This window comes from Haliotis rubra, unplaced genomic scaffold, assembly GCF_003918875.1.
Source record: "Haliotis rubra isolate DU_JTF1 unplaced genomic scaffold, ASM391887v1 Scf10, whole genome shotgun sequence".
Taxonomy (NCBI): Eukaryota; Metazoa; Mollusca; class Gastropoda; order Lepetellida; family Haliotidae; genus Haliotis; species Haliotis rubra.
In genome coordinates, this window is record NW_025764892.1 from 2,110,230 (window position 1) to 2,124,075 (window position 13,846).

At 36.8% G+C, this 13,846-nt stretch overlaps 1 protein-coding gene across 2 annotated transcripts; it reads right to left on the reverse strand.

Moving 5' to 3' along the window:
- Positions 1–11,134, reverse strand: LOC124257457. Of its 2 annotated transcripts, XM_046691553.1 has the most exons (7): positions 10,835–10,935; positions 8,989–9,187; positions 7,441–7,563; positions 4,621–4,745; positions 3,051–3,761; positions 1,989–2,070; positions 1–1,030 (listed from the first exon to the last, which is right to left on the reverse strand). In XM_046691553.1, the coding sequence occupies exons 2-7, from the start codon at positions 9,180–9,182 to the stop codon at positions 700–702; spliced, it is 1,566 nt and encodes a 521-aa protein (XP_046547509.1). In that variant the 5' UTR covers positions 9,183–9,187; positions 10,835–10,935; the 3' UTR covers positions 1–699. The 2 variants fall into 2 exon arrangements, with proteins under 2 accessions (XP_046547509.1, XP_046547583.1); XM_046691627.1 differs by lacking the exons at positions 7,441–7,563; positions 8,989–9,187 and having other exon boundaries at positions 10,835–11,134.
- Positions 11,135–13,846: the final 2,712 nt, after the last annotated feature.

The window sequence follows — 13,846 nt, forward strand, 5'->3', positions numbered from 1 at the left end:
TGACATTTTCAGCGGCAGAAAATGCATATATGTACCCCAAGGACGACTCTCTCCAAAGAATTGGAAACCTCTACAGGTTTAGCCAAATTTCTCCACAATGAGACAACTGGGAAAATTAACTTCTGTTTCAGCTTAACTGGTCCAGTTAATTGAGGAGGCAACAAATAAAGGCTGCTGCATCCAACAAAAATGTCTTGGGGGTCTGATCACACATAACAGAATCAGGAACATTTTGGATGACACCTGGTACATGTCCAACGAAAATGTGATGTTAGATACTGACGCCAGGCTTCACATGACATGTCCTACACCAGTAGTCATGTGAGCATGATATGGCTGATAACGTCCTTTCACAATGAAGATGGCTTTCATTTCACTTTCTCTGCTGTTTCATTCTCTTAACTTTCTGCACCACACCTTTGCTTCATCTCTTCTGCCAGCTGACTCCTTTTGGTCAACTTCTTGAGATGGTTTCACCGCCATGTTTTCTGTGGTATCATCAGTCAGCTTGCATACATCTTCCAGCCTCTCGGGCACCTGACCTTGGTATGACCTTGGCATGAGAGACCCCAGATCTATGTCTGCCAGGAGAAAGCAGGTATGAGTACACTATGACCAGTGAACGTTTGCATCTCCTTTACTGAAAACCTCATGTATCCCAATTATTCAGCTTTGCGAGTCCTCATGATGTTGCATGTGTCATACATTGTGTTTCGTGTTCTTCTGTGTCTGCTCTTGTTCCTCCTGGACATGCTTCCTCTTCCTGAGGTTCTCCTGATCCACGGACCCCATCTGCCCCTGTTCAGTCTGTGTCACATGTGTCCCAGTTTTGGGAATCTGTTCAAGCAAGTCATCACAGGACATCAACTGTTTGTCCTTAACTTTGTTGGATGAGGATGTTAAATGTCTGTTAACCAAATCTCCATATCTGTAACACGTTACCACTTCAATTATGGCCTCTTGTAAATTTGGACTGGTGTTGGTGTTGGTGTTGGAGGAACTGAGTGGATTTCCATCTGGTAGACACATCCTAGAAGAAAACAGACGTTATCACAATATTCAGTTTCAAGGAGGGGATAAAAATACACGATCACAAACCTATACACTGTCAAGTCCCCATTCTCGTTGAATGTACACAATTGCTATTATTTTAATATAAAAGTATAATTAAAAAAACAAACCAACTAAAAATGAATTCAAAGCACAATAACCTTTTAAGCAAGCTTAGTACATCCACTACCTGCAGAAGGCACTTTCTTGTCATAGTAATTTCTAATTCTGACAAGAAATCACTGTCAAGTGTTTTGTTCATGAACAGTTGAAAGATTCCCAGTTGTTGTCAGTGGAAATGTCACATGTCACTTATGTACAGCACGTTGTATATTTCAATCATATACACATCATATTGTGTCCCCCTCTTTATCACAATTACACAAAATGGACTTGACACACAATTCAAGATGAAATGATTCAGTCTGAGAAAGATACTACTACTATTGTAAATGTTAAAAATAATATGCTCAATGTAATGGACTAGTCATGTATTATGCACCAATATGTTTTAACTGACTAAAGACATATGCAGAAAAACATGGCTGAAGTGCTGAAAAAATTATTTCTTCAATAGTCAGGTGATCTATACAACCTTGTGGCTCTATTTTCAGTTTGCCAAAGTGAACTTCAGTATATTGCATTGACAGCAAAAGGTACTATCCAGGTCATAATTCTAAATGTTTTCAATATGTTGTTTGTATCATATATACATATCAATTTTAAAATTGTAACACAATTTCTCAAGATTTGACGTGAGTGAGTAAGTTTTACAACACATAATCCAGCAATATCACTGCAGTGGGCTGAGAAATGGGCTTTACACATTGTACCCATGATAGGAAACGAATTCCTCATCTTCAGCATGACAAGCAAATGCCTCGACCACTGGACTACCCCAATATCCTTCAAGTGGCTTTAGCTGTGATATATCGTACCTGGAATTCCCAGGCTGATGTTGAGCCCCATTAGTGACAGTAGCTGCCGTCTGTAGTCCTCTGTGACACTCAACTGAACCCTCTGAAACAACACACTGTGGAATAGGAGGCATGAAGTCTCTTTCACAAAAAGACTAATGTTATTTGTAACAAACACTGAGCCAATTTGCTTATAAAACAGAGAGTTAAACTTAGTTTTAGGATCAAATGTTACAAAAGATCTTTCAGATTAATGATCTCTTTCTCACAAGAGATTTTTTAAGATAATGGACAGGTTTTCTGACCAAGTTTTCTGGCCCATCATCTGATAGTTAATGGATGACAACCAGATCTCTTGAATAACCCTCAATAAAATGTCAGCATTCCGCATACTAATATCTTGCTATTTTTAGCAGTTGTTGATTGAAGAAGCTCCGTATTTACTTAGCAACTATGAAATCATTGATTTTTAAAGTTATCAAGCTGTAAGAACAGTTTACTGAAAATGATGTTTGCTTAATGAGACATGTACAGTAAGCATGCAAGCAGTAACAATAAATTCTGATGGAAACGTACAAGGAGGTCCAGGTTGAGGCAGACACCTGCAACGAAGTACGAACCATGATTGGTTATTGTGATTTTTTCCAGTAACTTTTTTTCACAGCCAAAATTGTGACTTTTTTCCTTAAACTTTCTTTCCGATCACCGCTCAAAAGTTGCTTGATCTGGTTACAACATAAAGGCATGGTATGCATGTTGAGGAAATTACCTAATTTGATGCAGCAGTGACAGAAATTATACCTCATACAATATGCTACTTTCAGCGAATTGATGTTCCCATGATTTTTTTCAGGTGAAAAATTGGCTCACCTTTGTATGTGTTTGTGGTGGTTCCACCCATAGACCAGGATACGCTCACCTTTATTCCATTTTTGTGAGCTCCTGATACCTTCATTTTTTATATTGATTCATAAAAACATGCTCATGATAAAGTTGAAATTCTAGCTGAAATTTTTATGATAATGTAAAGGTTTTCTGTGGATGTTATTAAATTGTAAATCTGTGACCTCCGTAACACCTCACCTTGAGGGTGACCTGCATGATCTGGGTAATCATCTATTGGTTCCTCCTTGACCTCAACCAGATCAAATTCCTTATCATGAGGCTCTGAAATAAGATCACTTTCCTCACAAGTGTCTGTTGTTTCTCCATCATATTCGTCCTCCTCATCATCATCGTCATCATCATCATCATCAGGATTGATGATAACCACAAAATCATCTACAGGTTCCTCTTTCACCTCGAGCTGCTTCTCCACAAGTACCTGATGCTTTCCAGAACCACTCTCCCTTCCAACATGGTGTAGATTCCCCTGAATAACACCACCCTTATCTGGATGGTCATGTGGATTATCCCTGGTCAGTGAGGTTCTTTGGCCAGTCTGGACTGAAACAGGATTCTGAACTCTAGAACTGTCCAGGGAACTATTACTTAGCACCTGACAACCAATCTCATTGTTCATGTGTTTCGGGGGTACTTCACCTAAAATGTACCCATTCGATACCTGGTTCATAAATGCAGGCTGTTGACTGATCTTCGGATCAGAGGTTGTAGTTTGTGGTTTGTTTACAAAGGGTGAGTGCTCGAGAACATTTTGTTGATAAGAGTTCACGCTTGGCTGTGAGCCGACAAGGACTGGTATTTGTTGCTGATGTTGCTGCTGTTGCTGATGTTGCTGACTGTTACCCGTTCCAGATTTCTGCCTGTCCCTGCCAAGTGTCACATAAACCTGGCCTGGTTCAAAGAAAAGTTCAAAAGATTTTACTGTCAACTGTATAGCACAGGTGGGTATATTTGAAATGTTAACTATAAACTGTATATTTATATACTTATCTTATCTAACTTTGTAAACATATTGGTAGCTGGGACACATTGATGGTTTGGTTATTCAAAAGGCATAATATTTTAATTAATAATGCATTGATTACTAATGTGATATACATGAAGTTAATCAATTTTCCAAAGTTGAAGATTGTGGTCATGTTAAGATTGAGTCTTTCTATTCTATGAATTTTCTTGGAAGATTTCAGGGTGAAGTGGGTGAATGAGTACAACTGCTGAAATACCTAGGAACATGAATGAGACGAACTGGGATTTGAACCCATAATCATTGGTTTCTGGTGTGCCCAAGAAATGCAAATCTACACAGCTGCTGGATCACACTAAAGAAAGATAAAGGGGGTAAAATCATGGAACCAGGTAATAAACCAAGACAATAGTCTCCTTGTGTTATGGTTTTTAGGCACATACGAACATCTATTGTTGTCTCCATTATTGCATGAACAGTTGCAAAACATGTCACTAACTTTATCCAAAACACAAGCCGTCATTCAAGAATTTATAATGTCTCTGTGATGCAACACCCCTATAAACTGAGTGATTACTTCCGTTAAAAAATGTATGAGCCAATGATAATATAACGATTATGGGAATAAAACACATAAAAACGGAAATGACTTGGTTATTTTTATTTGAACCTGGGCCTGAGATACTGAGAAGGTGACTTATACCATCATTTACTTACTTCATTTCTTTGCCACTATACAAATTAATAGAGTGCTAGATAAATATTCTGAACTCATGGTAGGCTTACCGTTCTGATTGACAACTTTGATATTTCGGCTACTCAGGGATTCCCTTGAGCTGACTTCATCCTGACGGGAATCATAATTACTATGCAGATCCTCAACTCTGCTTATTATGCCTGTTTTCAGCTCTCTGAAACATTATTTTTACTAATGTTTTATGTTTCATCATGAAATGAGAATGACAGTACATTACAAAAAGCATTACTGATCTACATAAAAGTTCAAACCAATTCTTTTCACTCCTGCAAAATAATTAATTTCCCAGCATGATACATGCAGATTTACCATGAAATATATGTTTTGTTTTTATGGGATATTTTTCATTGAAGAAATTGAAGTAATTTTCTAACTGCATCCAAAGAGTTATGTCTTTTCTGCAACATATCGATTCCACGACAACCACAAACCTGCGAACTGGTTAACTTGCTCAAGCCTGATAAACCACTTTCTCCCAGAAAATGCTCAGATATTATAAATACAATTGTTTTTTTATAAATCTTAAAGTCACTATGTCACACATTTTTGACAATATATTCACCTATATTATATATATTGGGGCATATGCACTCACTTTAGCTTCCTATTGATGCAATAAAAGACTTATTATCCCTTAAAACTTGCCTGAAATCGATAATTGAAATTTCGAGGCGAACAGCTTCCATACAGAGAACACTTGCCATATATAGAATGAAAACAATTGCTTCGTACATAAAAAACTGTTGCACACGGTGTTGTTGGTTTCCGATTGTTTTTACTTATTCAGTTACAGTGTTGGAGGCTACACACGCACACAAACAACCATTTCTGCCAGTAAAATATTCCTATATTCCAAGAACCTGTGTTACGATGAAAGATATGAAACATTAGACTTCTATTGATAAGATTGATGTAGAAAATTGAAACTACAAATGCTTGTGTTAGTAATATTTCCATAGAACAGCAAGTGTAATATACGCTGAATACATCTCACATTTCTGTTATCATGTTTACAGATTTTATGACTGTGTTCAGAAGCTGGAATGATTAGTAGTGGTTGTAACAATAAGTTTGTTAACTTTGACATAAATATGTGAGAGGGCAACGATGTCTTGTTGCTTAAGAATTTTGTCAATTTTGAGTAATCTGTCACAAGTTCAGGGCTCCAAATCATTATATTAGAATCTCGTACATTTTCCCTCTCCGTATCCTTACCCTACACAATTGTACCAATACCAAACAAAAAGCAATCTACATTCATTTATTGAGTTTCAGTAGATGTAAGAATAAAAACAAAACAAAAATGTATTTGTTTCATGAGAATATTTATTAAGTGACATATTATTGTGAAACAACATAACATGCAATCAACAAAACAATTCAGTGTACCAGTAAGGCCATAACAATTATCTTTCTCATCAACATTACATCTAATCATAGAAATTGTTTCACAATCATAAACATTGCCTTAGAATGTTTTCCTGCAATCCTTGTCAAATTAGAATTGTTCATCAATTTCATCTACGACTGTGTCACATATCTGTTTTACATGTTTGGTAAAGAAACCCTAAAAATTCATGAAAATGATGTCAGGCAATGTTTATTTACAAAATATACACTAAAAATTATATAGGAAAAAGAAACCCACATTTTCATGGCCATAAATTTGTTTTTTACAGGAATCAAGTTCATGTTCTGGGGGACAATGAGGGAGGAAGGGGAGAGGTGGGCGTGGGAGAGGTAGGCGTGGGAGAGGTGGGCGTGGCTAGACTCGAAGAGAGACAGTGGGGCAGACATGACATCCAGCACTAGACTTTCAGGGACTAGTGCTAATTTCAAACTCTGCAAAACATTTCTTATATGGCAAATGAGATATTGTAACAGAATAAATAAGTAAATCATTAGAGCCTATATTGAACAAGAACTTTATCTCTTGTATAAACTTGTCAGTGGCTGACAGCCATCGAGAAGAATGAAGAGGTTGAGGGAGAGATCGTGGCCGAGGGAGGGATGGTTTGCATGAGTATGCTGTACAGCACATCTCAGCCCTGCGAGAACAGAGATTGGACCGAATTTCAATGAGGGTTTACATGAGCTTAAACAAAATATAACATTGCTACAGACAGATTTGCTTGCAGCAAGTGGATCATTTCAACATTGCTATGCAACAAGTATTTGTACATTGATCTACATATTTATACAAGTATAGTTACACATAATATACTCATCCAAAAAAGTTAATGACCACCCCAATATTCAATATTTAAGTATTATATGGATCATAATATGATCTATTTTAAAAATACTTTAATATTGGAAATTGGGGTGGTCCTTCACTTTTTTTTGTTGAGTATAAGATGTTGTAATAATTTGACCCAGCAATAGCACATGCTTGCCAGTGTCTTTTACAGAAAATATATGAGATAAACTCTAAGATTCAAAGTTTTAAAACTCAGAATACAAAAGGCTAAAATTCAATTTAGAAATTTGATTATAGTGAGCAACTAGGGAAAATTATTTATCAACATGAAATTTTTCGTGTGAAACCAAATTGGAAGTGAGAAATACAGGGAGAGGGAATCCATCATCATATTGAAAGCATATATAATCCAAGACTGCAAATGAAATAAACACTTGTACCATAACCAAAATCTTTTGAGACAATACGCTTTGTTCAGTCACCATATATGCTGTGAGTTTGAGGTGTAATTTGAAAATGACGTCACTTAGTGACCAATTGTCACCATGAATGAGCCAATATAGATAAAACATCTCTTGAGTTTCTATCAATGAAGATAACCTATTTATATCTGTGCCGAAATATTTAGCAAATTAATATTCATACATACCCATTAAAGTGATCTGTCGATATACTTGACACCTCAGACTTTCCTACCTCCATGTCATCAGGTCTCTTTCTCATTGGTGCTGATTGGGAATCGGATGCATTCATTCTCACGAATGCATCATTCCTGTCAAAAAAGGATATGATAAATTACCTTGAATTTACCTTGACTAATTTGTTCTTCATAATGACATTAAAAATCACAAACAAAAAGATTACAAAGCTTGACTGACTGAGCTATAACATGTTAGAATATAACTGGGAGTCACATCTGACAGTACTTTGGCAACAAAAGCAAAATAATATATATCTAATTACATAAAAGTAATAAAATATAGGATAAGATTTCTTAAAATGCCAAGTATCAGATTCCCCAAAAATGTTACAACATGATGATGCTTTACGATGATAGAGGTAAAAATAACTGGGCCTCTATTGGGCCTATATTAAGAACAGCACTATCCCGTTTCAAATGTAGTTCTCATGATCTTCTAACAGAAAAAAAGTAGATATTTAGGGATATCATGGGAAAACCAATTGTATCAATATTGTACTTATCAGGAGGTAGAATATGAATACCATTTCTTGCTTCTCTGTCCGTTGTATGTGAATATCAGAAAAGAATACATGAACTTAAGAATATACAACTTACAAGCGAGTCTGGCAATTCTGCGCAGCTGCAATAGCATACTTCCGTATCGAAGGTAAACATCGTCTGCTATCACATTTATGCTGGAAATCGGGACATTTCTACAAGGGACTGGCTTTTAATCACTAAAGGTAAGTAAATAACAGTAACTGACAGATAAATTTACAGTTTTATGAAAATTCTTTTTCTTCAGACTCTTAAACCTTTTTCTTCATTATTCATAATTGGATTTAATATGAAACACTCTTCCTTACATTGATGAAGTGATTTTTGAAAATAATTTGGCCCTAATACGCTTCCATACTTCGGATCTCCAGCTGGATGTTATGCACATCAGTTGCTGCGCAGAATTACCGGACAGCATACAATGTCGTCAGAACGCCGGTAAGGTCAACCGTATGGCATAATGCAACGTTAGAATCTCATAGCCGTCAATAAAATTTATATTTCTAGGTAAATATGATGCATACTAACATGTTTAGTCACGTAAACCACAAAAAATAAGAGACGTTAGTTGCTGTGTTGCGATTGATGTGCTTAGGTGCGCGGAATTACCGGACGGCATTGTATCTATCTGAACCCCCGAATAGAATCCCAATATGAAAGTCACAAAATATCTTGCAATGTATATATACCATGCAATGAATATCAGATCCTCTGCATTACAGATGTGATATTATTTACGATATATTCATTTCTATTGCACCCTGTGATATGGCCTTTTCAATACTGTAAATAAAGATTAATGGAACAATATTATTAAAAAAAAATGCTTTATTCAACAGAAATAATTTGCCTCAAAGGTGGAATATTGTAAACTTGATTGGGGAGTACTGCACTTTACCGGGCGCACTTTTTCTGATTACTTAGCGCTGCTGGGGTTCCCTAGGAAATCATGCTCACCTGTCTAAGAGCAACAAGGCAAACTGCTCGTCTGTCATGGTGCCCCTCTGCTCCTTCCAACGATCCATGGCCGTTTTAATGTACACCATCTGTTGCCGACGCCCTTTCTGCGCAGCATTTCTTCTTTCTCTCATATCATTTGGCGAGAATAAAACAGGCCTGCCTCTACCTTGTTTGTAAACATTCGCCGCCATTTTGTCTAGGACAAAGGAGTTACAGGATATTTGTAAAGAGCGCTCCAAGGGACGTAACTCTATGGGGGTCGCTTGAAATAATGTTCAGCCGATATAGAACGCGAGTAGATTCACTCGGAACTTTTTAATTTAATATTGTAATATAAATACGTAATTTGTTTAGGAATAAACTATATGGTAGCTTCCCTGAGGGCTGATAGTTAGTATTATTGAGAGAAATGCATTATATATTTATTTTAGAGAAGCGTGGTGTGATGCACTTTAAGAAGGTGATCAGCAAATTCAACGTTGTTATCTTTTCGAATAGCTTTCAGCGCCGACCATTGTTCAAAGCAATTTCCAAGATGGATTCGAGTTTTTTTCTCGTCGCTTAGGTTGTCTGCATGTTTCATTGCTCGATTGTGCTCATCGGAAACCCTTCTTCCTTTTTTCTTTTAGGGGAGCGTTAACGAATTAACTACATAAAAGATAAAGGATAAAAGACGCAAAGTCTACATAGCCCATAATTAGTCATTTCAGGTGAGATAATCTCCCTGAGACAAACACCGGCAAAGTTCGGAAAAGACATACAATAAGGGATAAAACTAAAATTAACTTAGGTGATGATTTTGTTTGTTCTTCACGTCCACTGTAACTTACCTTTTATAAGAACATTTTACACCTTAAGTATCTATCATTTTTCAGTTAGACTATGCATTCTGTTTATTCTTGAAAAAGTGGAAAATAGCCTTGAAGTTAGTTCCCCTCTTCTATATATTAGCTTCATGGATTCATCTTTGAAAATACACTGAAATACAGCGGTCTGTTTTCTGAATGTATACACAAAATATGAAAAGTTGATGCCATGCAGAGCTACAGATAACTTTTTTGGGTCATTGAGTTATGTACCCGCTTGTCTTCATCTCAATTGGGTATCCTAATTTTCCTTTGAGTAACCAAACAAATTGTACTCACCTTACTCAAAATCAATTGGGTATTTTGCCTTTTTCCATTAATTGTTAAAATATAATAAAGTTTAAATGTTAGTGTTTGTTATTTATATTTGAATTGTAATATGAGAAACGATATGAAAGACTGCTAGTTGAGTGTTCATGTGCCGAAATAGAACCTCTAAATATACCTGTTCCTTTATCTATCCACTGGTACGCAAGCTAAGATTTGACAGTTTTCTGTGTACGCATGTACAATCAAATTTATTGAGCATTTACAAAAATACAAGCGTACTTGAACGCAACAGACGTAATAGGAATTGAGTTTTCACATAAATATTTGCGTAATTTACGCAGATACGCAGCTTATCTATACCTCTGGCCATGTCTACAATGGTATACATAGATTTGGCGTTTTAATGCAATCTTTAGCTGATCATGACTATGATGTTAAAATGATAAATCAAAGCTCAGACAGTCTCCAAACTTGAGGTAGTCTGCCCAGTTGATAATACATCTTCATACAGATAATTCATGGTGTATGATTTGTTCGATCCCGACAGCAGTTTGGAACATAACAAATCCAACAAGTGTTTTGACATGTTCCCCGAATGTGTTCTTCTTGTCATTTTACGAGCGCTTTAGTTAACATGACCGCTCCTTGTGTTGAGTACACAGGAACGTGTTTTCAAACATGTAACAAACACAATGTCAAAAACGCACCTGCACGATTTGCAGTAGTGTTCGTGTACTTTGAGTAAATGGTCTGCCAGTTCGACGTTGTTATCTTTTCGGAGACTTTTCAGTTCTGCCCATTGCGGGAAGCAAGTTCCAAGATGAATTCTCGTCATTTCTCTTCGCTTGTTTTCAGCCCGTTTCCGTTCCCGCTTGTGTTCTTCCGACACCCTTCTCCTGCCCATCGTTACGTAGTTAAGTATCCGTAACCTAATTGATGAGCAGTCACGCTCGGAAAGAAAACACAGGACAAATTCCGGACAAAAGACAATTACTCCGCCAGTTAATTAGACGCCGAAGGGAAGTAACCGTGTAATGACAAATGTTTGTGTCACCTCCGGAAAATAGGTGTATAACTGGGAGTTCGAACCCAACCTTTGCTATTTTTTGGGCCATAACGATCTTCACATCTCGGGAGCATTGATTAGTTTTATTTATGTAAAATTAAACTCGCAATACTTTCGAAAATACATAAAAGTAACAAATTTTGCGCATTACACATTAGAACTTTACAATACAAGCAATAATTCTGTTCGGAGGAATTCTAATTATGAAATGGCCTGCATAAGTCTTGCATTCCACAAGGTTAAATTAAAACAACATGGTTTATGTAATAACCTGTAGCCGGAAAATATGAACATTCTCTTCGGAAAGCTGCAAAATAATGACAGAAAAGGGAGGTGTGCCTTAGGGACCGCTCATAATTTATGGCTGGGGTGTGTGATGATGATTTGTAAGGAGAAGCATGTACAATGTGAATGACCCCCCCTTAAGATTTATGTACAAAAGAAGTAAACCCCACCAACCCACCCCAAATGTCATGTACAAAATCAATGATTACAACACCTGAAAACTCTGGTGGCTAAGCTGGTCTGACATCAGTCAACATATGGAGGGCAACAAATTCTATAAGTAACCTGTACAATATGTGCAGTATATGTCTCTCGAAAATTATGTATCTGTATGCATAAAAAAGCAGTCAAATACACTGCTGAGTCTCCTCCATATCATTCATGACAGCTTGAATGGTTTTGTAAAATAAAAGAAGACAACAACAGTATTTACTTGTTTACAACACACATATTTCTTGTTCAGAGTAAACAATTAACTGTTCAATGTGTCAAGGAAAAGAATCTTGAATCATTTGTTCAACTGTTATTCTTTGGGAATATAACAATATCATAACAAAGCTCCAACAGGTTTCAGCAACAACAAATAACATTTAAAACATTGTCAATAAATTACTTTATTTGCAAATATCACATGATGCACATCAATCAAGATTATGGGTCCAAATAATTTTCAGTTTGACAACCAAAGCTATGGTTGAAATATTTTGGAAGTGATGGAAAAAATACATTCAATACCTGAACTGGGATATATCCATAGGGTGGGTTGTTAGACTTCTCCCTGTGTACATGACTGCTCTTTGCCCTGTTAGCCTGATTTATGCCTCAGCTTGCAGAGCTACAGATAACTTTTTGGGTCATTGAGTTATGTACTCCCTTGTGCTCATCTCAATTGTGTATCCTAATTTTCCTCTCAGTAACCAAAACAAATTGTACCAACCTCACTCAAACTCAATTGGTCATTTTGTCATTGTAAAAATATAATAAAGTTTAAATTTTATTTATGTTGGATCTGTAATATGAGAAATGATAAGAAAGACTGCAAGTTGCCTGGTTCATGTGTTGAAACAGAAACTCTCAATATACCTAAGTTATTTTTATCTATGCACCAGGCAAGCTAAGATTTGACATTTTTGTGTGTACACATGATCAAACATATTGAGTATTTACAAAAATTTCATGAAAAATTGTACGCAACAGACTATATGAGAATTGAGTTTTCACATAACTATTTGCGTAATTTACGCAGATACGCAGCTTATCTGTACATCTGGCTTTTTAACAACAGTCTAATTTATGCTATTTAATGGCTTGCTGAAAATCATTTTGTCATTATTCGTTCCTAAGTTTTCTTTCAAACGTTTCCATCGTATGGCTGCATCATTGCCTTCTTTGAGTGGCATTTTAGAAGCGGAAGCACACAAGTACAGATTCTTTTACCGTTGTCAAGCAGGAATTCCAGATTGACAACGGTACAAGAATCTGTATCGAAACATCGCACTCACGAAATAAAGAAGATGTTATCCATCAAGGTAGTCTATATTCATATTGCATTATTTCCCAGGAACACCTGCCGACCGTCGCTGTTTGTAATTATGCTCCTCGGGTTCATCTTTAGCGAATCCTTTCACTCCGGCTCTGGCTCTAGGGTTGTGGACTGTATATTCAATTTACTTTTTGTTCTGATAGAATACACTTCGTTTGAGCCTGGTTGTGTGTTAGTCATCTTGGAAACTACTCTTTTACCCTCGACCACTTGTTTACATTTGTTGGAGTAGAATTAGAGTGATCTCCTCTTGGGAAAAGCGACCACATGATGTGAAGGGGGCATGTCAAAACGTTCGTAGTTGTATTCCTCACAGTCTTCCATTTGAAAAGACATCACACAGTTTGATGCTCATTTCTAATGTGGAGATGCGGCGTAAAGCAATATTCATTCATTCATTCATTCATTCATTCTAATGTGGACCTTGATGTTGTAGATGGCATCAATTGTGAAGACTGACTGACTGAGTTTGGTTTTACGCCGCTTTTAGCAATATTTCAGCAACATCACGGCGGGGGACACCAGAAATGGGCTTCACACATTGTACCCATGTGGGGATTCGAACCCGGGTCTTCGGCGTGGCGAGCCAACGCTTTAACCACTAGGCTACTCCACCGCCCTCAATAGTGAAGAAGACTAACTTGCTGAAATGCAGTTTTTTAAATGAACATCAGCTCCAAATATAGTGATTGTCTGCATGGTGTTGGACGAAAGAGATTGAGTGAGTTTAGATTTACGCTGCACTCAGCAATATTCCAGCTATATGACGGCGGTTTGTAAATAACCGAATCTGGACCAGACAATCCAGAGATCAACAACATGAGC

What these genes read in the sequence shown, in the direction of transcription:
- LOC124257457 (XM_046691553.1), bottom strand. Translation starts at nt 9,182, where the DNA reads ATGGCGGCGAATGTTTACAAACAAGGTAGAGGCAGGCCTGTTTTATTC. An exon ending in TCGACAGATCACTTTAATGG is followed by an intron (nt 4,746 to 7,440) that starts GTATGTATGAAT and finishes ATAATGTTTCAG; the next exon opens with AGAGCTGAAAACAGGCATAA. An exon ending in CAAAGTTGTCAATCAGAACG is followed by an intron (nt 3,762 to 4,620) that starts GTAAGCCTACCA and finishes TCTTTGAACCAG; the next exon opens with GCCAGGTTTATGTGACACTT.